General features: G+C 44.2%; 1 protein-coding gene across 2 annotated transcripts; it reads left to right on the top strand.

Annotated features, from left to right (window-relative positions):
- The first annotated feature begins 53 nt into the window (after positions 1 to 53).
- On the top strand, positions 54 to 25,545 carry SLC32A1 (solute carrier family 32 member 1). 2 transcript variants are annotated; one of them, XM_069243774.1, is made up of 3 exons: positions 54 to 192; positions 8,885 to 10,260; positions 21,519 to 25,545. In XM_069243774.1, exons 2-3 carry the CDS (start codon positions 9,874 to 9,876, stop codon positions 22,704 to 22,706), a joined length of 1,575 nt encoding a protein of 524 aa, XP_069099875.1. In that variant the 5' UTR covers positions 54 to 192; positions 8,885 to 9,873; the 3' UTR covers positions 22,707 to 25,545. The 2 variants fall into 2 exon arrangements, with proteins under 2 accessions (XP_069099875.1, XP_069099874.1); XM_069243773.1 differs by lacking the exon at positions 54 to 192 and adding an exon at positions 829 to 932.
- Positions 25,546 to 27,873: the final 2,328 nt, after the last annotated feature.

Below are 27,873 nucleotides of genomic sequence, written 5' to 3'. Positions count from 1 at the left end.
CCGGCTCGCGCTCTTGAGACACTCTAACCTTTCCGCAGTGTTTGCAGGGAGCCTCTCGCTGCGGGGGCTTTATTAGTGAGGGAGCGGAAGAGGGATGTCACTCTTGCCTTCCGCAGTGCCTGCAACCAGCGCTCGCCCGCCAGGAGCCGGCTCCACCGTTACTAGAGCACTCCGTCCGGTGGAGAGGCTGAGGTGAGTGAAGGCGCGTCTGGTAACCTACATCTTTGTTCTTCTCTTTTTCCTCCTCTTTCTCACACTCTCTCTCTTGCCCTGTCTTTGTATTTTTTCTGCATCTCTTACTTTCTTTCTCATTCATTCACCCTTCGTTTATCTTTGTTGTTATTTCTCTCCTGCTCATCTGTCTCCATATCTCTTTCCCTCGCGCACATACACATAGAAACCATCTGTCACATACCCTCACATATGCATTTCTCTCACACAAACACAATCTCTCTTTGTATCTCTTGCTCGCTCTCTCTGTCCTTTTAGATCTGCTCCACCTCGCTCTTTCTCTCACACGCACGATCTTTCTATTCCTCTCTCACGCCTGTCTCTCCAACACCCACAGTTACTTTTCCTCTGTCTTTCACTCCACTTCTCTCACTCACTCACAGCTCACAGGAAACCTTCCTTCCTTGTGGCTGCACTTCATTCCCTCCCTCCTTACCACATGTCTCCAGTCACAACTTCTTACCTCCCTCTCTTTGTACATATGTCTACTCGTCCATCTTCTCATTCTTTCATGCGCCTTCCCTCCCACTTCGCTTGCTCCTCCCCGCCTCTTCTATCCCACCCCCTGCATATCCTGCGAACAACAGAGACACGTGGACTGTCATAAGGAAACTTTCTCATTGGGGGCCAAAGTGCGGTGTGAGAGGCGCTTGTCAAGTGTCACTGATGAGGAAGAGGAGGAAAGTGCGAGGCGATGACAGGTAACTACAGCGATGGCTCGCTCACCCTCTTGGCCCTGGCACCCTTTCTAGTGGCAGTGTCCATTCCACCATGATCGGCAGTGCAGCCACAGACACAGACGCACGGAGTCAGCGGGGGTTTATGAGGTAGCTGCCACGTCTAGACGCCGAAGCACTGAGGCTGCCCTTTTGAAAGTATGGGGGCAATCAAACACCTCAGTCAACACCGGGGCTCCTGGCTATTCCCTGACCTCGCATGTCAGCAGGACTCGTTGAATACACGAGGTGCATACTTTTTGTCTGCTGCGTGATTTGGGGGGAAGGTGCCATTTTCTTTCACAAGACACAGGACAGAGGACGTTTCCGGCTTCGGCCTTCAGCAAGAGCCGGGAGTGTCATGACTGAAGCATGGACGTGTCTCAAGGACTTGAAGTCTAACGTGTAAAACTTTTACAGCTCCTCGCCTTCCCAGCTGCGCTTTCTGAAACAGACAGACACTTCAGCGTTCAAGAACAGCCCAGGCCCTTGCGGGGCTCACACTTGGAGGGCTTCATTTTTTGGTAAAATGGGCAATAAACATCTGAGGGCCCCCTTTGGTGGCGGAGCATTATTATTTACACTCGGGACTGGTCCAGTAAGGATCATAAACCCAGGGTGTCTGTTCGTGGGACAGTCCACTCTTCCACTCTCTGCCTCCTTCCGAGGTGCTCGTGACTCAGGCCCTCCGGCAGCGTGGTGCGCTTTATAAGGGCTCAGCCTTTTCACAAAGGCTATTTTATTGACGAATAGACACCAGCTCCGAGGACAGCGGTACCAGCGCCAGCCAATCAATGATTTGACACACAGTATCGACCAGCTCCTGGCCGCCGCTGGTGCCGGTTCCAAAGCTTTTACACCGGCGCTTGTGTCTGTGCGACCGTGCCATTGCACGTTCAGTGCCAGATGTGTGCGCGTGTATGTCTGTGACGTCAGGGATCTGCACGCAGTCTTTGTGTTCGCGTGTCATTGCAGTTGCTCTGTGGGTATTGATTTCAGGGTGACATTGAATTTACTGCAGGCGCATTAAAAAGGCGCGTGTGCGTGATGGTGTTTCTGTGTATCTATGTGTTTGTGTGTGTTTGCGATTATTTGTGTGTGTGCGTTTGTGTGTGTGATTTCAGTGCTCTAGCGTCGTCCGCGATTGTAGGTTTTTCGTATCATGGATCTGTTTACAGTTTGTGGATTCAGCTGTAGTGTGCTGATTTCCGCTGTACTCATTAATTTCGAGCCAGTGCACATCACTGTAGAGCTCTAGCCCGACAAGGGTGCTTTCTGAGGTGGTATATTTATTTCATCCGTTTCATATACTGCCGGTTCATTTGTCGACACAGTGTGATGCAGTAACTGTAACAGTTCGTAAACTGCATGCATTATTTGCAGTAGCTCTAAACCTAAACATTGTGTGAAACCCCTTCGGCTCCCCCTTTTACTCTTTGTGTGTGCATGCCCCTATGAGTTCGAGAGATTGTAGAAATCGCAAAACTAGGTTTATGTGCGCTCGCCCGTGTGTAGCGTTAGGAAACTTAAAAATGCGATTACATATAATCTCAAAGGTCAGTAAATTGAGCGTCTCCGTCCCGTGCGTGTGTCTGTTATCGTATCCATAAAATATCTGAACTTTCGTTTTCCTAACAATCTGGATCCCGTGCGTGTGGTTGCGTGTCTGTAATAAGAGTATTCTGTAGTGAGTTCTGCCACTGAACGAGAGCCGTTTTGGGAGTGTACATGTGTGCGAACGTCATTTCCGTAGTAGGCAAGCCCTGTGTTTGTGCACGAGCCTCTCTAAACTGTGTGTGTGGCTGAAAGACTCTTTAGGAGGTGGTCATATGTGATTTCATGGACCTACAAAATTGTGTCCATTTATGGTGTGAGTGTAGTGTGTGTGTCTGTGTGTGTGTGTTTTAGATATTCCAGGGTCAATAAACATGGTGTAATTTCAGACACTCTCAGGCTTTGTGTGTTGGTGTTTGCGTTGGGAGCAGGACTGGATCCAGTTAATCTGTAAACATAGGTTCCCAATAGCAGGTATGAGTACAGTATACTCTTTTGTGAAGTGCCCGAAACATCTAACTCCCTATTAGCAAACGTGCAGAAAGGGCAGTCCATTCCGCTTGTTGTAATTGCATATGGTCAATCTATGAATTCTCCCATTTTAGCTATTTTGGGGGCAATTTGCCTAAAGCTGCAGAGAGTATGTAACAGAGTACTGCAGGAGTACTATCTTCTGTACTCTAAATTGCCTTTCTGTATTGGCCCTGATCGTGTGCTTGGATCCTGAACCGCGTGTGCTTGTGTTAACATACATGCCTGAACGCGTGTATGCTGCGCGTGCTTCTGAAGAAGGAAGGGGCGGGGCATCACCTCGAAGAGACTCAGCCTGAACACACTGGGGCCCGGACTCCCTGTAGAAAATCCGCGCATTGCTTTTGAATGTGGACAGAAGGGTGTATGTACCTTCCTGGCTCCTGTGATCGAGGTGCTGTAAATTACACCTTTCGCAGCCTCGCAGCTCCCTGGGGTCACAGCCATACGCAAAAAAGGCCCCCCTTTTTTAACACAAGGAATTGAGTCACTGTGCAAGGTGGACATCTTCGAGGATGTTCCTGGGACGTTCCTGCAGATTCCCGGCGCTGAAAAAATGTCCCCTCCGTATTAGATAGAAGATATCGGCCCGGTCATCAACTGACCAAATGCATAGAGCGTCACTGGATGTCTTCTCGGGGGTCCGCTGACACTGATTTTACAGTTACTTGAATTCTTTATTTCAGTTTATCTAGAATGTAAACCAAATAGTCATTGATCTTGGGACGGCTTACTGTCTCTATTCCGAAACGTGACACAGTAAAACGGCGCGAATTTTACGAGTATATTTCTGGTGCGTAAATAACTGCGTAAAGTTCTTCAGATTAAAGTATAGTACCGGTTTTTGTAGTGTTTTATGTTTTCTGCTTTTAAGAGCTCGGTTTTCAGAATACGTCTGCACATTACAAGCGCGTGACCTCTAAATTCTCGAAGCCGTTGCTGAAGTGAAGGTGTTGACGTCAGCGCACAAGGACATATTCAGCGCGAATGTACACAAATAATGACTGACAAGTGAAACTCGCGCGTTTCTTCTGCTTTTAAAAAGAGGACCTCGAAAACAGGGCCCGCTCACTGGATTAAAGTGACAACATTTGTAAAACAAGGGTTCTTCTGGGTGAACATATCTTGTGCTCCAACCGTGACCCCCTGTTATTTAATCCCAACTTTACAAGACTAGAGGAATACATCCACAGATGGCAGACCCACGGTGGCGTGTTTTTGGTACTTAGGAGGGTGCGCCTGCGGGTGTGCGTACTTGTGGCTATATTTGTGCGTCCGTGTGTCCGAGGGTGATTCTGTGTGTTCCCTCATATGGGCCCGCGTGTGTGAGTCTGTGTGTGTGGTGGGCATGTGGGTGTGCCTCTGCGCCAGCGCGCGGATGTCTGCAAGGGTACATTTTCATGTGTTTCTGGGTACGCCTATGTGCGTGTGTGAGTACATGCATGCTAGGCTGCAAGGGGCGCTATTTATTGGAAATCCGTACGGCACCGGTAGGTCTGGAAGGCGGGTGGGGTCTCTGATATTTACACTCCTTATTTCCTTCATTCACACACTCCACGGTAGCTGGTTGTCCTGCTTGGCCACGGATCTGGAAAGTTCCATTCCGATTGAGGGAGGGGCCGGGGGCGCTGTGCAGCGCGTGCACTGGAGCCTCTCTGCTCTGGAATGCTCCCCGTCGTCAGCCATGAATCACATTTCCACCTGAAAAGTCCTAATTAAATCCCGTTGTCGTGAATTTATGCACACATTTGGGCTTCCGTATAGGCCCCTCTTTCAGCCCCTACCTTACTAACATCCTTTATTTTCTCAGCTGTTCTCCCTTTTCCTGATATATGACCCTCTACACGGTTTCCCTTCCATAGGCAGCCTTTAATGTCCTTCTCCCTACACCTTCCCGCATTGTTCCCCTCTTACATTCTCATCCATATTTCATTCTATATTTAACAAGCCTTATATTTACTATAACAATTAAATTTTCATCCTTAGAGTTTTCCTTTCTAGAATTAAAATCCCACCATACTCTTTGGTCCGTTAGATTTCCCAATTTACCTTTTTAGTCTTGTATAACTTCATTATCCGCCATTCCAATCCGAGCCATATTCGGCCTCAGTTACTTTACACATCCCTATATTTCTGTAGGTTTGTTGCCTCTGTTATCGCCCTTGCATTTCTACCCTCGAATTTGTCATTATACTTCACATCTTCCATCCCCACCTGTGTATTTTCTCCCTTATATTGTCACTCTCAAGTTTCGACTCATATTTCTCAATTATATATTCCACCCTTAGATCTGTACCATCATATTGCCTCCGTTTTTTTTCCATTCACACCCAGCACTCTCCTCGCTCACGTCTGGGCGTGTGCGCCTGTGTGGGAGACTGAATGTGTGTCTGGATGTGGGTCCACCTGTGTGTGTCTGCGCCCGTGTCTATTGGCGTCAGTGTGTTTCGGTATGTCTGTGCCTGTGTTGGCGGGTGTGTATCTTTTGGTGTCTGTATGTGTGTCTGCAGGTGTGCCTCTGTGCGTGTCGGTTTGTGTCTTTGTATGTGTCTGCTTTTGCCCGTGCGTCTACGTCGAGGTGCGAATCTGAATGTGTATGTATGTCTGCTTCTCTGCGTGTCTTTAATTGTGTCTTCGTGTGTGTTGTGTGTCTCAGTGAGAGTATGAATGTGTGTGCGTGTGGCCGCCTCTCTGCGTGTTTGTCTGCGTGTGTGTTTGTGTGTGGATGAGGCTGTGTAACTGCCAAGTGGTTCCTTCAGAGCACAGCCCCGGGACCTTCCTTTGTCGTTCCAAATCTGGAGCACACACCACCCGGGGCTGCCCACGCCGACCTCCTTGTGCAATGACTTGTAATAATTTCAGCAAAAGGTCGGGCGGCTCTGTAAGCGTCTTGGTTAATGCAAAGAGCCTCGTCCCCTCCACCTTTGACTAACAAACACCCCATCCGCCAATCTCTGGTCTCCTATCCCGGTTCTTTTTTGGAACCTTTAAAATATGTTACATATTTATCTGAGTTATACTTTCAAATCTATCTATCTATCTATCTATCTATCTATCTATCTATCTATCTATCTATCTATCTATCTATCTATCTATCTATCTATCGCTATGCATACACACACAGCTGATGCACAAACTGTAATTTAATATTTATTAACATTGCTTAGTGGAGGAGAATCCATAACTCCTGAAAGCCGAAGCCCTGAGTGGGTCACGATGCCACCCTCGCTCTAAACTGGTTCTAAATTGCATATGACAATCTGCACATATGCATAAGTGCATAAGTGGTTTGTGCTATGGGATTTTGATGTGTATTTACCAATGCAAATTGTTAAATTTGTACCATAAAGATAAGGTCACATAGAAGAGGACGCATGGCACTTAGGGTCGTTGTTTCCTTCTGTCAAGCTGTTGTAACATTCAATCTGTGGGGCCATAAACAGTAACCTTCTTATGTGTATTTTCCATATTTTGGTAACCTGAATTTTGCATTTTAGTAATACAGGAGTGGCTGTGTGTTTATTAATACATTTGCTGCAAATAATATGTTATTAAGCCACATTTATTTTCTGTTTTTTTGGTGAGTGGGTGCATAAATGTAAACATACACACACATATCTCCCCTTGGTAGTGGGCCAATTTTTGGGGGACATTACTAAAAAATGCATCTTCACATATTTATTACTAAAGTGAGCTTTGACCACAGTACAGTGTAATTGACCTAAAACACACTGCTTATTATCTCACATGTTACAGTGATTGTACAAAGGAAAACGACTGAGGAAACAATGGGGTGGCATGCTTAGTGACATTGTATCTCATCACGTTCATTTAACTTCCTGCACCCTGTTTATCTGCAAACACCTTTGCCCATAACTACTGTGCATGCAGATGTGCAGCATAACATGGTAATGATTAAAAGCACAAAACAGCAGTTAGATATTGGCTACAAAAAAAGATATTACAATCAATGTAATAAATCACATCAAAAACTGCAGCACAGGAAGTTTAGAAACATGCAAAGAGATTCTGTTGTTACTATGATTACCTACAGTGTTCAAAAAATGAATATATCACCATTAATATATTGTTATTGCTTATCACTGTTCATCTAGAAAAACACAGCAGACAGTAAAGTTTCGTTTTAGTTGTTTAAACTGCAGGTTTATTACACTCCACGTCCTGCCTTTCACCTTGGCTGCTGCCTTGGCAGAAGACATTGTGACATCAGAATTTAACTGTAATACGTTATTACAGTTTAGCAGCTACTTTATTTCTTCATTACAGACTACAAGAGGCAGAACTCGCCCGTAATAAAATTAGAGACAGACGTTTGTGTGCTTTACACATGCACACACAACACACACCCAAGTATGTGCAGATTGTAATATGCTTTTTATTATTACTTCTGACTGTGAGGACGGGACATGATCCTTGAGAGGCGAATCTTCCAGCAGGTGATGATGCTACTTCCATGCCTTAACAATTGCACTTTTGCACTGTAGATTCTTTTATTTTCATGTTTGCAATCTTCTCTCTTTCATATGAAAGAGCAACACACCAAAGATTTAAGCAGTTTATGTGCAGGGTGATGGTGTGCCCATGATCTACGTGGAATAAAGTTCCTCAAAAGGTATATTAGAGGGACATTGTATGTCACCTTGGAGTTGCTTGAGTTCATAAAGGATCTCTGCCTCCAACCATGTTACTCTATATGGTCACAGAATTCCTCAGTGGCCTGCAATATCCTTATTAGGTACCCCGGGGGTACTTTATCCCATTAATAATTTGTTAGTTTGATAAGTCTTTGAGTTACTCGATCCTAGCTCCAAACATCTGGACATAGAACATTACTGTACGCATTTTAGAGCAGGAGACGTGTGGAAAGATTCATCCGGTTGAGGACAGATTACAGAATCTTTGGTGAGATCAAAGCAATTGGGATTAAGAATCTGCTCTTTCAGTATAAAACAGCACTGCAGTAGTATTTTACCGATATTGATAATTGAAAAAACCTTATTGAACGGGGTGGGGGTTTCGCCAAGTACCCATTACAGACTCTTGAAGAAATACTACCTGATCTGCAAGGCACCACCTTACCTGAAATCACTGGCCAATCGTTTCAAAGACATCAATTACATGTCCTTGTTTGAAGCATCTGCACCCTGAAAACAATAACATGGTACAAACCATCTAAGCAGACGCAGTGAGTGCAAAATGCTACTCATTGAGAAGGGGGAGGGCTATCATGACTCACCGGAGGAACTTCCTCTAGTGAGTCATGAGCACGCCCCTCAAGCTACAAAATATAAAAATAGCATACTGCACGTGCCACATCTGCAAATGTTTATTATTATCGCTCGCTGTATTCTTTACTTATAAACGCATGTAAAATGGCAATAAATACATAAAAAACCCGACTTAATTTACTTTATATAGTTTGGTTTTACACACATTCACAAACATATAATATATACACGTATAATGCTATGAGGTATGAAAATTAATAATATATTACAAGGAACGAAGAACGATTGAAGACTGTCAATTTTTCTCTGAATCGAAATATATAATATAGATTAATATATGGAGGCATGTTATACGAGGAATTTACCAAGTGTATGAAAATTTACAGTTGGTCCCAATTTGTATATATCAGATGTATATTCACAATGTATAGCTCATTATATGTGCGTGCGCCAATGAATATGATTTGCTTAATGTTAGGCGTCATCTACCTGTTAGTTTCTGTTTTGATTAAGAACGTTCGTTTGCAGTGACATATTTAGGTGATAGTACGTTGACTATGTGAATGTTTTTTAAATATTTTCCTTTATTTCGTTTTTGAACAGACACGAAGCACTGCGGACCCTGCGCTAGGCTGTGTGGGATGCTCGACTTCGGATGGCTTTAAGCGGATGCGGGCGTTGCGTCGACTGAAAAAGACGGGGAGGGCCCTGCTGAGATTGGAAGCGCCTCCCTCAGAAATGCAGCAGTTATCTGCATTTTTTTTCTAAACAAAATGTTGCAGTTGATGGATGGAGGCTCTGGGATGGAGACGCGGAGTGCGGAGGAAGAGACTAGCATTGGCAGTCCCGTGGTCCCCGCCCCCCTCGCCTCTCCCGCGCTCCCCCCGCTCTCCTCTGCAGTGCACGGGCACCGCTCGCTCTGAAGGCAACCAACCGAGCTCGGTCTGCGACTGAGAGAGAGGAGAGGGGCCTGGGCAGCCTGGCCAGGAGAGCCTTCAGCCACCCCAGCAGCCTGGGCACACCCGTGGCACAACCTGAGGGCAGAGCCACCTGCAAGCCAACGCCAACCTGCAACAGGAGGCCAGCCACAAGTACCCCAGGAGGGATCCCTTGCAACCCAGCATTAACCCACGAGAAGAGGCCAGCCACCGACATCCCAGGACACTGCTTCTGCACCCCCCACCTAACTACCAACCGGAGACCAGCCACCAGTACCCCAATACCGCCACACTCCCGACAGGACAGCAGCAATCAACTACAGGAAAAAGCACCAGCAAACCAACGTGACATTTCAATACCCTTGCCACAGGCCCAAGGGCACAAGTAAGGTCCCCATCCCACGGCCCCACCCCTACCAGAAGTCCCGACGCATTTCCAGGGGTCAGCAAGGTGAGCGCACCGGGAGGAAGCATGGCGGCGCTGGGCTCCTAGTCCTTTCAGGTCATGGTGTCATGCTCCAACGGACACTGAAGGTCAAGCGGCCTGTATCCAGAAGGGAGGGGAGATAGATTTGTCGAGGTTCACCCGCCCAAAGAAAGGGGAGCGCCTGCAGGTTTACAGAGAAGGAGAGGGAGCAGGGATCGGGCTCAGCCATGGCCACCTTAATCCGCAGCAAGATCTCCAATGTGGCCACCTCGGTCTCCAACAAGTCCCAAGCCAAGGTGAGCGGCATGTTCGCCAGGATGGGCTTCCAGGCAGCGACCGACGAGGAGGCGGTGGGCTTCGCACACTGCGATGACCTGGACATGGACCACCGGCAGGGGCTACAGATGGACATCCTGAAGGGAGAGGGCAGCGGCGGGGAAGGCGGCGCAGGAGGGGAGCCGACAGCGGAGGGGGACTTCCACTACCAAAGAGACGGCACGGGCCCCCCGCCCTCCGCATCCAAGGACGAGGGCTTGTGCTCCGAGCTCTCATCCCACGGCAGGCCCAAGATCACCGCCTGGGAGGCGGGCTGGAATGTCACCAATGCCATCCAGGTAAGAAACTGTCGTGTGTGCCAGGTGCTGTGCCCCGAGGGCCAGCCAAACACAACACCCCATCACTGGAGCCCTGCATGAACTCCATGGCCACAAACCACGCCAACACCAACGTGGGGCCCCTGTATTTTCCTCCTAGGACAACAAAAGTAATCTCTGTCCTGGGGCACTTCACGAGCCCCCAGGACCAAACACATCATCACCATACCCCTGGGGTCCTGCATAAGCGCATGGCCATCAGACCACATCACCCCGCACACTGTGTCTTCCTTTTAGATCTACCATATTACCTCTCTCCAGGTGCTCTAGTCAAGCCTCTGAGGCGAACCGAACACATTATTCCGTCCCACATGAGCATCAGGGCCTCTCTCTCTCCAGGTGCTCTAGTCAAGCCTCTAAGGCGAACCGAACACATTATTCCGTCCCACATGAGCATCAGGGCCAATAGACCACATCTTCCCCAACAAGCCCCCACCACCCCCGTACCCTGGATCTTCCGTCTAGAGCTATCATATTACCTTTTCCAGGGGACCTTCACGTGCCCCCCAGGGCCAACTCATCACATCACAGTGGTCCCTGTATGATCCTCATTGGCCCACCATATCACCCCTCCCTGAGGACCAGCATGTGCCTCGGAGTCAACCCAGAACATCATCCACCACCCTACCCCTTGAGCCATGCACTTGCCCCCAGGTCTAACACCCCTCCCCCAAGAACTCCCAGGGGACACTGTAGGTGTCACGCACCAAATCCAGCACCCAAGTGAGTCATTACTCCCACCCTTCGGTCCTCCGAGTGACCAAAGCAGGTGAAATGTTAATTATACATTCCAGGTAGCGTGTCCACGCGTGTACTCGGCGCTGTGCCCTCAGAAGCAAGTTACCGCAACACGCACATTGAGACCCGCTATTTACCCAAGGGCTGTGAGGGGAGCAGGGGCCAGCCTAACCTACCCATCAAGCTTAGGCAGGTGGATGCCACCAATACATCCAGATAACATGCCCCTAGGAGTACTCGGGGCTGTGCCTCTTCCATGCGTGAATATACGCCCCACCCCCCAATGAGGAGTTAAACGGCCACTCTGCAATGCCACACAAGTGAGGCGGGATCCCGTGACCATAGCGGAGCTACAGTACCCTCTCCGCCCCTCTACACATGGACCAGAATATCACGAGGCCCCCCTCCCCCCGCCCCCCACACACGCGCACACGTCGGATGCTCTTGCAGGGTTACACGAGGCTTTCAGCCGATGTCCCACCTTTGGTCTCTAGGCGCTAAGAACAATTGCCGCCTGACTGGAAAATAATATAACACATTTTCTCGAATATTCCTGCGCAACTTCACGTCCCCTCACACCAGACAGTATTGTAGTTTTACTGCAGATTCCTTTAAATGTTCATATGTGAAACCTGAGGACGTCAGGGCAGTAAATTAAACAGATGATGGCCATCGCCCGGGCCTGCACCAAAGATGCGCAACGCACTTCCCTTTTCAAGTCAAACTGACAGCACCCCTTAGTGTTCTCGAAACAGCCCCCTGCATGGAATAAAGTCACTCGTAAAACGAAGTACTTCCTGTGCGTAAATGCTTGCTTGAGATTTGCATGAACTTTCAACCGAAAGGCTAGGTTAAAGAACGAAATACTAACGCTTTAAAATGGCAAAGAACTGTAGAATTACATCGTTTTTGTAAACAGTTTTTTAAATTTGCATCTGTAATTCTGGTTCGAGTGGGAAAGGGGGCACATCTGCCTAAATATACATACATGTAACCGTTTCCATATATGTACACACTTGTCTTCGTTACACAGATTTTACTCTTTAAATATTTCAACGTACTTGCATGAGTGTTATTAAAACCCACGCCCATGTACCATTCTGCTGTTTCACCTATAAAAGCACCCACCTACACATCTACCCAACAGGCAATCCATCCATCCATTTTATTTAAATGTCTACTTTTAAAATACGGGATCTGCATAGAATTTGTCGTATAGCGCCCCGCCCCTCGCCCACTCTAGAGAATCACTTACGGTATTTATTGTGGTTACTGCAGATATATCAAAATGGCGGCAGGCAGGCCCCGGTCTCGACGTGCTATTGGGTGATGGTTGATGGTGGTGAAGGTGGGAGGGATAGTATGGGAAAATTGCTTCCTTCTCTCATCCACCCACCTCCCCTCACCGGAATGCCATGAGTAATACTATGTACATCTACCGTACATATGACTGAAGTCCCAAAATGGACGCTTGGTCTGAGGGTGACAAGAAAGCGGGGATTTTACTCTAGATTTGCAGGCTCTCGTTGATAGATAATGGTTTTAAAAAATAGCACCGTCTTCAATACATAATGCATGAATAACAGTTTGATTGGTTTATATTTCTCACATAAGCACACGTGGCTTCAAGTAAGGCTACGTTTAGCATTTCAATGCAGGGCTCCTATTTCAGTGCAAGTAAAATAGTAGCATGTAATGAGCAAACGTTGTTACTTAATAATGCCAGCATTCGACTGTCATATTATTTAAATATTCGACACATTCAGCACATTTTCTTTGTCTAAGAATCCGAGTAATGTCAAAGACATTTCTGCGATGTCTCGAGCTTAATGTTAGTTTATTGTGAAGCACCAACAGACATTTCACAGATAGAGAGGCGCTATTTAGAAATCCTAATAAATAAAAAGAAAATCCGTGCACACCAGAGTCCCTCACAGGCACCTCTCCACAGGGTTTTGATGCCTCGAGCCTTTCTTTAACTCTCACGTCAATTCAGTCAAGCGTGGCCGCGCTCCATGGAGTGACTGCGGGCTACTGGCTGGCGCTGGATCCGGAATATTTTTTCCATTCCAGATAGAGGTGGGCGGCAGGACTCCCCATGTGGTACAACATGCAGAATAAATATTTGGATATTTAGTAGCGTTTGGCACGTTACTTCGCAGAAACCCTAGACCTTTGTGAACCTTTCACCTTAAACAATTTTACACCCAGTAATTGAAATCTTCTGAAAAGTACGTGAACATCTGCTGATATAATTTTACATTTCTTTATAAAAATATATAATCCAAGAAAAGATGTTGGTTTATTGAAACAATAATGAGAAAAGTGCATCAGCGTTTCCTTCCTGGATATATTTTTTAACATTCCGAAGTGTCTGGAACATACCTTATAGAAATGTGTAGGGACCTTATTCCCTTGCGCTCATCTCTCTTCAGCAACATTTTGGAATTCTTGCTGTAAAGGTCTCTCTCAAGTATCTTCTTTTCTCTCTCTCTTTCTCTCTCTATCTCTCTCTCTCTCACTTTGTCTCTCTCTCTCTCAGACACACGTGCGCGCACGAACACACAAAACCTTTCTTTATTTTGTTGCATTAATACTTGAACCTTCTCATACCTATCCTCTATCCTCCTTTGTAACATTTTACACATGACAGAGCACACAGGCAAGCTGCGTTCATGAATGGCTGTCTAAATTATATGACAAGAAAAGATAAAGTACATGGCGTCGCCTGCACATTCTGTGACGGCATTGTGGCAGGACCAAATATCCAGCTCACTAGACCCACTGTGACCTGTTAACATTTGCCAAGGGGCTGCAAACAACCACACCTCCCGTGTCACCCTTATCTTTTTCTTCGTTTTGGATAGAGAATTTTTTTGGAAGAAAACTGCACATTACGTATCATACCGTGGAAACGGTTTTAAGTGCTGCGAAGCCACAATCATTCAGAAAATGCCGCAGCCGCAGAGTTCCGCTGGCCTGGGTTCCTGAAGAGGACACTCACTGAGCGACGGTCCCGCTTGGGCGCTGTAGATTCGTGGCTGAGACTCACAGTTCGGGGCCTGCTGCCGAGTCCGTCCTGCGGCTCACCTGAGCAGCTGCTAGCACGGGAGAGCTCCTCAGCCAGCGCCTTCTGTGCTGCTGGTCTGCGTGGTCCGCTCTGACTCGGCCCCGCCAGCGATTTGTCTATTCCTTCCGAGTCTTCTGCTCACAGAGGTATAACTTCTGTGGGTGGTTTCCGAAACGTCAAACCATTTGTGCGAACTGTCCGGTCTCTTTCACTTCTGCGGGGACTGATACATCTTGGTTTTCCGCAGAGAAAGCTGCTAGCGCTGTTTTGACCCGCTCCTGTCATTGCTTGCCCGGTGTTTTTTTTTACCATTGCTTCGGTTGCGGGGTTGGGTGGGGTCTTGCGCAGTATCTTGCGTCTGCTTGCCCTGGTGGCAGTCTTGCAGTCACTGTTGACACTTTTTTGGTGGTCTCTGGGCCATCTTGAGGCATTAATTATTACAGAGACATGTCTTCTAAATTAAGATGTTACTTAGCGGGATTGTCTGGTGGGTAAGGCGGTATCAATACATGCGGTAGTGATAGTTGCGGTTAGTACTGAAGTGAGTACCCTTTGGTACGTGCAGCAGACAAGGAGCACGCGCGATGTATGGAGAGCAGACAGTATTTAATTTGTAAAGAAATATAAGCGCTAGAGCACAAGGATGCAACTTCAGCTTGGCTCACCCACGGCACCTGCCACTGCTGCAAGATGGCGGCGCCAATGGCCGGGGCGCGTTGCCATTATCATTTTTAGTATATGTTGAATTGCTGAACTGACTGGGTTCAGCCGAAAAGAAGCAGGCAGCGTCACCGTTTGATGGACTCATAAAAAAGTGTTGGTGTTAGAATTAAGGCCCATATTTATACTTTTTTAGCTCCGCATTTGCGTCGTTTTTTGACGCAAAATCGGCGCAAACTTACAAAATTCAATTATATTTTGTAAGTTTGCGCCCGTTTTGCATCATAAAATGACGCAAATGCGGCGCCTAAAAAGTATAAATATGGGCCTAAGTGCCCTTGCCAAGCACCACTAAACAGGGGACAAATTGGTGGATGCAGGGCAGCGACCGACAGGGGCAGCGGAAAAAAGGAGCAGCAAATCCTGCAGGGACTGCAGTAGTGAGGGGAACAGACAAAAACAGAGAGTGCAGTGGGGAAGGCAGCAGGCAAAGAAAGGCGAGAGCAGCACTCAGGAGACACTGCAGCAGTAGGGCCAGCAGCAATGAGTGAGCCCTGCAGTGACTGTAATAATGATGGCAGCAGAGAAAGTATTGAAGGGGCAGAGGGTACAGTAGCGAGAGCTGCAGTGAGAAGCAGTAAGAGCAACAGTGACTACATTAGAGAAGACATCATTGAAAGAGCAGTGGGTGCAGCAGTGCTTGGAATAGTGAGGGCATCTTCAAGGGAGCATTGGAGGGTCAGTGAGTAAGGTACGGAATACCGCAGCGAAGGAGCAGTGAGTGCAACATTGACTGCAGTAGGCAGGGGGAGCATTAAGGATGTCAGAAGCTTTTTTGGGGCCACAGGCTAAAAGATTTACGGGGGCCCTTCTTGAGTTCCAATGCGCTTGGTAACATGTAATTAAGGAAATAAGTACACTGGAGGAAGGGAAACAGTATTTATCGGAAACTAGTGGTGTTGTAGCATTAGCTGCATCACGAAGGAAGAGGTCAGGCCTGCTTTTTATTAGATTGAGCTTCACAGACAGTGCAAGTTGTCTGGTTTCAAAATATATTGTGTGGGCTTAGCTAAAACATTCAGTGAGATTAAGGTGTGTTTATTGCTTACCATTGGTTGACCTTACTGCCATTCTCATTTGCTTACTTCTTATTCAGTGTCTAGCCGATCTCTTACTCTGTTTGCCCCTCCCCTGGAGCATAGCCCCTTCACCATCCCTTTGAGTGGATGACGTGTATCCTTCTGCTGCTCGCCTCACTTTTAGAGTGCTATGTTTTTCTTTTTCTTTAAGCACCTATTGAGAGTGCATATGTTTTGTTGCCCTCATGCACTTCTTTCCCCTTCAGCATCCCACTCCCTTGCCCTGTCCTTGTTGCTCCCCTTCCCATCTCCCGCATTGCTCCCCTATGCCTACTGTTTCTTTACCTTTTCTTTTTCTTTTATGAAGGCTGCGCCCCCAGCCTCATAGTTCTCCAAGTGCCACCAGCTATCTGAACAAAACACACATAACCTTCTCATAGGCACACAAAGTCAATGATGTGAATACAGTCTAGCGTATGCCTGTGGTGGGGCTCAAAAGCACCTAAACGACTGAGCTGCTGCTGCTGCTGTCTCTGCCGTCTGCTCTCTGCGCCCAACCTATTTCCTCTTTCCACAAGGTCTGAGAACGAGGCTGAATCCCACCGCCATTCTGAGCTCAACCTCCATATACTCGCTCCTCTGCCTTTTAACCAGGACACACGTGCTAGCCCAATATCACAAAATGTGAAAGGTTTGCAGAACCTTTCTCTCAGGATGGAAGGCAGAAGAGATACCCTCCCCACCTCCGAGATGAGAAGTTGAGTCCTAGAAAAGGCTCAGCATCAATGCCCCACTGCTTCAGGGCTTGGGAGTGAACTGGCAGTTTCCTTATTGGCACCACAGCTATCTACAGGAGAGAGCCACAGTCTTCTTCGGGGACAGTAGCCCATTAATTTATATGTTTATACATTTGCAAGTAGCTCAGGGGAGGTCTTCTCATGTGCTGTATATGAGTCTGGGTCCTGCAGGCATGTGGTAACTGCACATACAAATCTGTGGGAAAACACAAGATGTTCTTGAACTGTTTTTACTCTAAGTCAAAAAGGTATACTGCTAGAACAATTTGTATTTGAGAAGATGATTTGCTAATGTTTGAAAATACAAAACCTATTTAAAGCTGCTCTCTGAATGGTAACTCATGGTGCGTCTGGGCAATTTATAGATGATAGTGCTTCCTTTGTGGACACTTGTTGCTGTGCTGTTATTCCATTTATCACGTATAGGCTTTTTAAACTTATAAAGCTTTTACCAATATTGATGTTGGTAACCCTATTGTACTTGTAAGGGTGGTCTGTATTGTATCAAAATATCACGTTTTAAATATTGGTGTGTCAAAATATTATGCAAAATATTGCATCCAGTATGTCTGCAATCACAACATGTAGATAAGTATTACTTTATTTATATTCTGAACTCAACACCTATTTCTCTTGATACATTTTTTAATATAAGTTTGCAAGGTATGGTCATTAATGTGGTCCTATCTGATGGGGTCATTTCTGCAACAATGATCAAAGTCATCAGTAACTTGAGGCAATTTTATATTGATAAGAATTAGCTCTCATTATAGGAAAGGTTGGGGACCCATGATCTGGAGAATTAAACTTTTTGACGTTTCTAGTGGCACAAAAAAATACTTCCTGCCAGTGTTGAAGGCCCAACACAGGTAGCTGACTTAGGACTGTGTGTTTGTGACTAAGTACGGAGTCGAATCATTTATACCTCTAGTACCATGGTTGAAAAAGGCCTTTTATATTAAATTGCCCCCCTTTCTTGATCTGCACAGCGTCAGGTGACATTTTCTCCCACACTGCCTGTGTAGTACCTGTCCTCCACGACTCCCTGACTAATGCTTAAAATGGAGAGTTGGAAGTGCAGGTCCCTTATCCCGGAGTACCAGCTTCATATTGGGAAGTGCGAGTCTTCTACCATTTGTGGTAACGCACCCCTGTTGAGAATTCTGCTATTTCCCATTGGAATTACGGAAGTGCAGGTACAAATATTTTTACAATGCCTGTGTAGGAGCCTTGATTTTGTGTACACATTTCTTCCATACCAGTCTCGATCCTGCTATTTAGCGAGATTCTGTACTATGAGTATAATCTGTCTCTACATTTTAATACAAAAACCGAGTAAAGGCCCTTGCATTATGGGTCCATACCAAAGACCAGCATAGGTCCTGCACGGCTGAAATCTTCTATATTATCAATTTATATAGCATCTTCATTATCCTATATTACAGCTCTCTATGTCCTACACTTAGAGATGGTCTTTTTTATCTATGCATTCTACACACTATTATCTGTACTATACTGCAGACATTTGTAGGTCGTGCCATGATTAGAGGTTTCTTATTATCCATATTATGTGTATATACTTCTCTCTGAGAGGTTCCATATTATTCATGCATTTTGTATTCAGAGCTCTTCACAACAGACCAGTGTAGGCTTTCCCAAACTGAGAGGCTCGGTATTATCCATATGTTGAGTGCATTTAGTTATATGCTACAGAATTGTATAAGCATCCCCACAATTAGGGATTCCATGCTCTCTGCAAATTGAGTTTATACACTGCTGTAAGCTACAGTCCAGGCTGATGCTGAAATCGAAATGAACAGCGCCCACTGTGTTGGCAAGGCATTAGATCTGACTTCTAACTAAAATAAAAGAGATACCTATTAGCTTTGCCAATGCTTGTGCTTTAAAGAGAAGCTGCAACAGAATGGTGGGGCCTGAATTCAATGCATGGCCTTAGGTAAAGTGCCCTGGCTCCCCTTCCCTCGTGAGGAACCAGAGGAGTATTGATAAAGTGATGAATGCTGCAGTGACTGCAGTAGGGATGTCAGCCTTGATAGGGCAGCGAGTGCATTAGGTTGTGTAGCAGTGAAGGATCATTAAGTACTGTAACAAAGCAGAGGATCAGTGCCCTTTACTGCAGAAGGCCTAATGTTAGTTGAAGTAAGAATAACCATTTTACAGGTAACAGGGGCATCTTCTGAGAGGTATATTGTAGTAACATAAGCAAACTACAACCCTCACCACTAACATCACCCTTTTACTTCTGTCGAAACATATTAATTATATTCATTCGTATCTCATTATTCTTCTACCATATTGTTCATAGTCATCTTTATTTTATGACTTACATATATGTTTTTCCATTATTCATTTAGTGGGCAAAGTATTTTAAACAGATTATCCATACATCACATCAATCCCAGTACATGTAACAATAATCTCTTTGGGTACATAAACATAAACTAGGAGGTGATCCAGTGAGATGTTGGCAATAGATAAGATGTATAAAAGAATGAACGTTCATGCCTCGCAAGGTTATACGCCATGACAGTGAAAATAAATATGACACAATAACAAATGTTATTTAGAAAAAATGTTCTAATAAACTCACATATTACTACAGTGCAAAGGCCAGTTTCTAGTTTATAACCAGAGCGCAGAACAATTGAGATTGGGGAAATACATTTTCTTGTTACACAGATTGCATGTCACAATTACTTTATACTGGAAAAATAACTCCCCTAATAATCACAAGGTCTCTTCAGTGTGATTTTACCACACTGCACGCAGGTAACTCCTTACATCCCGGGTTTGAATAATATTGTTAAAAGAAGCACACAAGAGAAGCACAATAGCACACAAGAACACATGCATGACATAACCAATATATGCCGATGCACCGAAAATAATACTCCGTTTATCACTATTGTTGAGGTAGGGGAGGGGCATCATGAGGCATCTCATGAGTCCTGGCCTCTCCAGAAAGGGAATGAATAGATTATGACTTTGCATATCTATCTATCTATCTATCTATCTATCTATCTATCTATCTATCTATCTATCTATCTATCTATCTTTCTATCTATCTATCTATCTATCTATCTATCTATCTATCTATCTACGAAACCCCTATAAATTCACCCAGACCCAAACAGCTACACAAAATGAACATAACACAACTCCACATTAATAGCACAATACAGATATACAACACCTTAAAAATACAGCAAAATAGTGCACCACATCTATCAACACAAACACCAGAGTAGCCCAAAACAAAGCAAACCCACACAGCATACATACAATATACCAGTGCATTAAGTGTACATCATGACACACATATAGCATAATTGAACAACAGCATATCTCTGGGTCATAAAATGCAAACAGATACACACAACAAAATATCACACCAATATACAATGTCAAATATCATCACAAAAGCACAGGAACAATACACCATCACAAAACACCCCTATAAAATACTACAACAACAGTACTAAACAAAATGGTAACATAGAAAGTACAATCATACAATAAAAAATAATATGTAATTTCCAGGGTAGTAACAAACAGTATTATCATCATCGCCATCATGCTTGTTATTGTAATAAAATACTACACCTACTTAAACGAAACATTTTATTCAAACCAGCAGTAATGGCTCATGAGATTGGCAATACAGCTGTAATTGTGTGTGATTTTACAGACAAAATCCACTCGAGTTAATTAATGGGCTATCTGCAATTTGAATGCTATATTATTCACAAAACTAATGTGAAGAGTAGGGAGAGCGCCCAACAATGACTATGCTCTTATCATTGCCTGTAACTTTCAAACTGGGGAAATCAGTATAACCGTAGAAAGTGTTTGGGTCCCAGACAACACGTATTTCAGTGACCCTTGTTCGGAATAACTTTGAACTTCATTGTTCATTGTCTGCTCATTCAGGCCTGTAAGATATCACACACTATTGAATTATGTATTCATTTTTCAAAAACCAGGTCAAACAAAAACAGCTAAAATATGTCTTTGCTAGTGTCCCAAATGCCTTAAGGTGACACCATGTAAAGAGAGACAACCTCTGATGTAGAGGTAGGCAGACAGAAGAGGGTGAGGTAGAGAAATTGGTTTAATATAGAAAGTCAAATAACTTTCCTAGGGGGCCTCTTGGAAGATGGGCAAATGCCAACTTTACCGTTGCCTCAAAACATCTCTGACGGGAATACACACAAAATGTTCAATTGGCAGGGAAGAAAGATGATGGGGAAAATGCCATGGCAGGCTTTAACATGTAAAGATGTCAAAATGGTGGCCTGTCCCAGCGACATGGTGAGTATATATGGGATCCGCAACCTGGCAGTACTTTCCCAGTTAATTGTCTTAAGTACTCATGAAAATTTGGCTCGAAAGTTAGAAAGATTTAAAGCATGTCCTTTTGCTTTGCCAAGTGGGCTAATACAAGCTTTGATCTCAATTTGCAAATCATTTAACTGAATACAAAATCGAAATATATATTATTAAGTTTATTAATTATCTCTTTAAGCAACCTTGTACCTCATAGCTCTTCATGGTTGATCTTCATGAAATGCACCACTCTCCTTCAGGCCACCCCTTTGCTATACTGCCTTCATCAAAACCTATCTGTTCCACTTTAGACCTAACAAAACCCTCTTCCTCCTTACCCCACCCCTAGTTGCCCCACTATTACACTCCTGTGTTTTAAAACTTTATCTTGTACCGTGGCATGTTGCTTTGTCCTTATGCTTTCTGTTTATAATTACAATACATACAGCTGTACATTGTATACATATAACTGACCTATTACTGTTTATTGGCACTCATCCACATATCTACTCTGCTTCTTTTTTCTAGGGAATGTTTGTCCTCGGGCTCCCATATGCCATCCTCCACGGGGGATATCTAGGACTCTTTTTAATTATATTTGCTGCAGTGGTTTGCTGTTACACCGGAAAAATTCTGATTAACTGCCTCTATGAAGAAAATGAAGACGGGGAAACAGTGCGAGTCAGAGACTCCTATGTGGATATCGCCAATGCTTGCTGTGCCCCCAGGTTCCCGAAACTTGGGGGTAGGATTGTAAATGTGGCCCAGATAATTGAACTGGTAATGACGTGCATTCTGTATGTGGTAGTCAGTGGTAACCTGATGTATAATAGCTTCCCAAACCTGCCCATCTCGCAGAAGTCTTGGTCCATCATTGCAACAGCAGTCCTTCTGCCATGCGCCTTCCTGAAGAACCTCAAGGCAGTTTCGAAGTTCAGCTTGCTCTGCACCATGGCCCACTTTGTCATCAACGTCTTGGTGATTGCTTACTGCCTCTCCAGAGCACGCGACTGGGCCTGGGATAAAGTCAAGTTCTACATCGATGTCAAAAAGTTCCCTATTTCTATTGGCATCATCGTTTTCAGCTACACTTCCCAAATTTTCCTGCCATCTCTTGAGGGTAACATGATCCAGCCAAAGGAGTTCACATGCATGATGAATTGGACCCACATTGCGGCCTGTATACTCAAGGGTCTCTTCGCACTAGTTGCTTACTTAACCTGGGCAGATGAAACAAAGGAGGTCATCACAGACAACTTGCCCTCCACCATCAGGGCTGTGGTGAACCTTTTCCTGGTTGCCAAAGCCCTGCTCTCCTACCCTTTGCCATTCTTTGCAGCTGTGGAAGTATTGGAGCGATCCCTGTTTCAGGAAGGAGGAAGGGCAGTCTTTCCGAACTGCTACGGTGGCGATGGAAGGTTGAAATCCTGGGGACTAGGCCTCAGATGTACCCTGGTGGTTCTTACCTTATTGATGGCCATTTATGTCCCTCATTTTGCTCTTCTCATGGGCCTCACTGGCAGCCTCACAGGAGCTGGCCTCTGTTTCTTGCTCCCCAGCCTTTTCCACCTTAAACTGATGTGGCGGAAGCTCATGTGGCATCATGTCTTTTTTGATGTCTCCATCTTTGTCATTGGTGGCATCTGCAGTGTTTCTGGCTTCATCCATTCGGTTGAGGGCCTCATAGAAGCCTTTGGAAACAACCCAGAAGAATGACCAGGAATGAAAGACCAATGGAAGGGAGGAAAGGAAAGAAAGAGGATTGCATAAAGGCACAAAATGCATTCTACATCTAAATGGACACTATTATACATCTGTAATTGGTCATAATAATCTGACAGTCAACCAATGCGGAAATGTCTCAAAATGTGTTTTCTGGTTGAAAACAGATCCTGTGGAGGTGATGATAGCTCTTATTAGAACATAGAGGTTTGAGTGCTGTGGGTCTCCAGTTAAGGTATCTTAGAAAATTCAGTCCAAAGGCTAGTTTTGAAGGCATGTTGGCTTCTTTTATCGAATCTACTCCAAATTCTTCGAAGGTTTTTGTAGTGGCACACCATGTTCTAAATATTATCCCACAAACATACTAAAGCTATCTTATCGTCTAACACAATAACACATAAGAATGTAGAGGTAACAATAGATTGAGTATTCTTAACTCCATATCCTTACCTTAATTTTTCATAGATAGATAGATAGATAGATAGATAGATAGATAGATAGATCTTTTCCAGTGATCCTTGTAGTGACGGATTGTGTTCTCTCCCACAAGGAATCACAGATTTTATTTATCTAATTCCGTCTGTTACCCAAATGAATTATTTTAATTTCTGAGGGAGTGCATATAATGTATTTCAATGAGAATGGTTGGGAAAATTATAGACAGGGATTTGAAACCCATCCAGCATGCACGGGCCCTGCCAGGGCAGCAGTGGACAAGCAGAGCGAGGGGTGGATATATATCTAGATATCTATATATATATATCTATCTATATATATATATATATATATATATATTTATATATATATATATATATATATATATAGATATACATATATATGTTTAAATGTATATATTTGCAGTACATGGATGTGGAATTAAAAATACTAAATCTATACTTACATATATAGACCTTCATTCACAATATTGTAATATCCAATATTCTGGCTATAATGGTTTTGTAGGATGATATTTTTACTGGTGATACTCAACCATACAGCTGTTTAGCATATATTGTAGGCTTCTTTTGAAGATTTAATCAGTTTTTGCTGGTCACCCACAGGGGTGGGGGAAATTGAAGGCAGTAAGGCCCATATTTATACCCTTACGCCAAAAAGTATAGCGCTGGCTAGTGCCATTCCTAGAAGCCGTCCGGGCACCATATTTAAGGAGTGGCACTAGCCAGCGCTAAGGCCCTGTTAGCGTCCTTGGAAATGACACTAACATGGCCTGGTAGACCCAGGGGGATCGGGGGCTTGTGTGCCAAATGATGGCGCTACACTGTTCAGAGGCAAAAAAACTGCCTCTAGGTAGTGTAGCGCCATTTTCTGGTGCACAAGTCCCATAAAAACATAAAGAAAGGAGCCGTGCCCACCACCCCAATGGCCATGGCCAGGGGACGAATGGGGCCAGCGCAGTGCAGGGGCCAAAATGTCTGGGGCCCCCGAGTGGAGTTGGACCAAAAAAAGAAATGCATAGGTGACCTCCTGGTGTGGGTAGGAGTGGGTGAGGGTGTCTCTGACCATGGAAATCTGCCTACAGGTCCCCTAACGCCTTCCCACATCCAGGCGTTAAATAATGCCGATAAGCAAGCTTAGCACCATTATTTGAGTCCCTCCATCCCCCGTGCGCGATTTTTGCATGGGAGGATAAATAAGGTGCCAGGGCCTTTGAGGCATTTTTTGCCTGGGAACGCCTACCTTGCAGCTCATTGACACAAGGTAGTTTCCCGCAGACAAACTTCAATATTTTGGCGCTAGACATGTCTAGCACTAAAATATATATATGGAGTTAAGTTTGTGCCAGATTTTCTTAAAAAAACAGAATGCGAATCCAGCGCAAACAGAGTATAAATATGCCCCTTAGTGTCTAAGAGCTGTGCTTTACTGCTCAAAGTTTCAAAGTATATTAATATGTCATGATATCCCAAGAAGTTCTGAACCAGCATCCTCCAAGTTTGGCTTCTGTCAGAGTTTTCTTAGGCAGTATAAAGTCCTGAAATATTACACAGATTTGTAAAGCATTTATTATTAATTGTGCCGTTCTAATAACGTATGATCACACCCACAGGCACTAAATAATGGAACACACAAATCATTTTAGTTTATTTTACCATTGTTTTTTCTTTCTACTATTTTAAACAAAGGAGACTAGGCATTTCTCATAGACCCTGTAGTACAAGGAAACAATCCCTACAAGACGGAATACCCATTTTACTAGTTTTCGGATAACCTGTAAAATCACTAGGGTGTAAATTGCCTTTGGATTAAGGCAAGTTTCAACAAAGTTATTTTGATCAAATCATCAGTTACATTTAATATTGTGGGTTACGCCATTTGAAGTTTGTAAATTTGTTTTCCCTAATCAATTTCTTTCTGTTCTTAGAACGCAGTAGGTTGCCGAGGGAAATGCCACTGTCCCAAGTGCGTACATGTGCATGAGGCATAACCACGTATGGTAAATTAAAAAAATTAAAAAACAACTACATCTGCGCAACATTTACATGGTAAACAATAAAAGCTATGTTGAAAAAAGTTCCTTCATTTTTTAAGTAAATTTCAAGCAAGCAGTCGCTAACTATCAGCTTCGTTTCCAATGAAAAAAGCACTTTCAAAAAATGTTCAGTTTCATTTACATTTTTAAGGTTGGCGGGATTTGTTGGCTTGAAAAGGGTCCAGCAAAGATAAAACCTCATCTGTGGAATCTAGCAGACCTGTGGAGATGTTTCCAATGTACGTGTGATGTAAACGTGGTAAATAAGATGAGATGTATATTGCAAATCGTATCTTTAAAATATATTGTGGTACATAAATATATCAAACAATAAAGAGAAAACAGGTGTGTGGCTGATTTTGTTCCTTGCAAAAAAAAATCGATTTTTAAAATTGCAAAGACTTTCTGAAACTGAGTGGCTCGGTGGTCTAGTAGATCATGTGATTTTTTAACCTTTTTAAGGATTCAAACTAGCAGAACCTCACCCACCATCCCCCATAACCTGCAGGACAGTGGTTCCCAACCTTTTGACTTCTGTGGACCCCCACTTCACCATTACTGGATCTTGGGGACCCCCCCCACTGAGTCATTACTGAAAAATGGAGACCTAACCTGTCAATATTATTTAATTTTCTAAGTAGTCGCGGACCATAGGTTGGGAACCACTGCTGTAGGAGATTGATCTCTGCTGTGGGACAGAAGCTGGAGGATTGCCACCAGTATGAGTGTACGGTACTTGGGGAAGTGCTTAATGTGTAAAAACGTTAGTGCCAGGACCTGAGGTTTTTCTCAAGAGGAGTCTGTGGTTGGCACTGCTCACTGTCCCTGACAGCACTGATACATTTTAACCATCACACAATATAAGGGTGAGAATTTGACTATTCCAGGTCACCTTACAGTTTAAATATGGTCTAGACCATAAGTCTTCAAACTGGGGGGGCGGGCCCCCCTAGGGGGGCCTCAAGTGATCCCAAGGGGGGGCGCCAGACTCTGGCCAAAAGAAGCATTATACAGATAACAGGCCTTTATTTTAAGCAGAAGCATGTTATTGCATTTTTTAAAAGGTAACATGACTTAACTGCAATGTTTTAATAGGTCTAAACATATTTGAACATTACCATCTTTATAAAATAATTGTGAAAAATTCTGAGGGGGGGTCTCATGATTTTTATTTTTCATCTGGGGGGGCGAGGCATTAAAACGTTTGGAGACCTCTGGTCTAGACACATGCTTTTATTTTTTAAGTATATTTAATTCGTTCTCCATGAGCTCTGATCAAAAATATTCAGGCAGCGCCACCATGTGGTAGGCAGTCATAAATAAGCGTTTGCAAATAATTGCTGGTGATAAGCACAGGTAAACATTGGCACAAATTAAACAGTCTAGGGAAGCAACCAAGGACCTGCAGATCCTGAGGAGCATGGGTCTTTCGCCTCTTGCCCCCTGTGCATGTTCTTGACCATCCGATGCCCAACAAGATGAAAGAGGGAAAGTGAGACGTATTTACAGTCAAGTGCTTCAATAAATGCCATCCAACACAAGTGCACTTTTGCCAATGCTTGGTACGATGTTTTTTCTCGGATTCATGGAAACTCTGGACACAAATGCTGGTGATTGCCAATGATGTTTGCCTAGACTTGTTTGCGTCAGTATTAGCACAGCACACGTATAAATGCTCACATTCTATCATATGTGAATATGCATTGGGCACAGGCTCACGTTTTATTGGCATTGTTAGCCCTGCCTCTTGCGTTATTCTCAACATAAAATGTCTTGTGCTTGTATGGGGCACTTTACATATCTTACAGCAAGGGTTTCATGTTTACACAAGTCAACCGTAGAAATAGAAAACACACGCAGTCTGATTCTGGGGTGTGTGATTGGTGTTCGTACGCGTAATGGTAACCGGGGAGAAGAATATGGCATTTTCATGAGTGAGGGTAGTAAATAAAAATTACAATTACACCTAACGAATGAAAAGAGCAAATGCACAAAAGACAAAACACACACATGTATAGAGCTCTATGTTTCTCCGGTTTAGCCAAGGTTAGCATTAGGACCGTTTCACTGAGCTAGTATTTCACACCTTTCCCTTGGTGAACTGTGCCACGTTTAGTCAAACTCAATGTATGGGGGTGGCTTAACCCACCTACACCAAATATAGCAGTCACCTAGAACTACCTTGTATCTTGGTGCTTTTTTAAATTTAATTATTTCATTTTTCGTTCGTTTCGAAACATGTTTCCAAGGCCGCACCTAGTGCAAGACATGCAAGTGAAATTTCGGTTATTGACCCAGTTTTATCCCGTTTTAGACAATAAAGTAATTTATTTGGTGATCTGGAATTAAATTCCCCCTTGAAGAAATCTATTTTTTAAAGCTTTTTAAAAAGAAATGAAGATGGTTACGAATATTAAATGAGAATCTCTAAATTTCAGAGTTTGTCTAACTTTGATGTTTTTTTTTTTTTTTACCACAGTTCTTTTTCTTATACTTAGGAGGGCAGAACACATTTGCATTGCTGGAGGCCAGGATCCGGCCGTGGTTCTTCAGTGGGCTTATGGCTCAGACACAGAGAGACCTTTTACGGATGGTGATCAACTGTTCAGAAATTTTAGAAATATTTGAGATAAATCGCAACCGCATAGGGAATCAATAATCGGGTGCTTC

Source organism: Pleurodeles waltl, chromosome 7, assembly GCF_031143425.1.
Source record: "Pleurodeles waltl isolate 20211129_DDA chromosome 7, aPleWal1.hap1.20221129, whole genome shotgun sequence".
Lineage (NCBI taxonomy): Eukaryota > Metazoa > Chordata > Amphibia > Caudata > Salamandridae > Pleurodeles > Pleurodeles waltl.
Note: the sequence above shows the minus strand (reverse complement) of the source record. Positions and strands in the feature narration are given on the sequence as shown.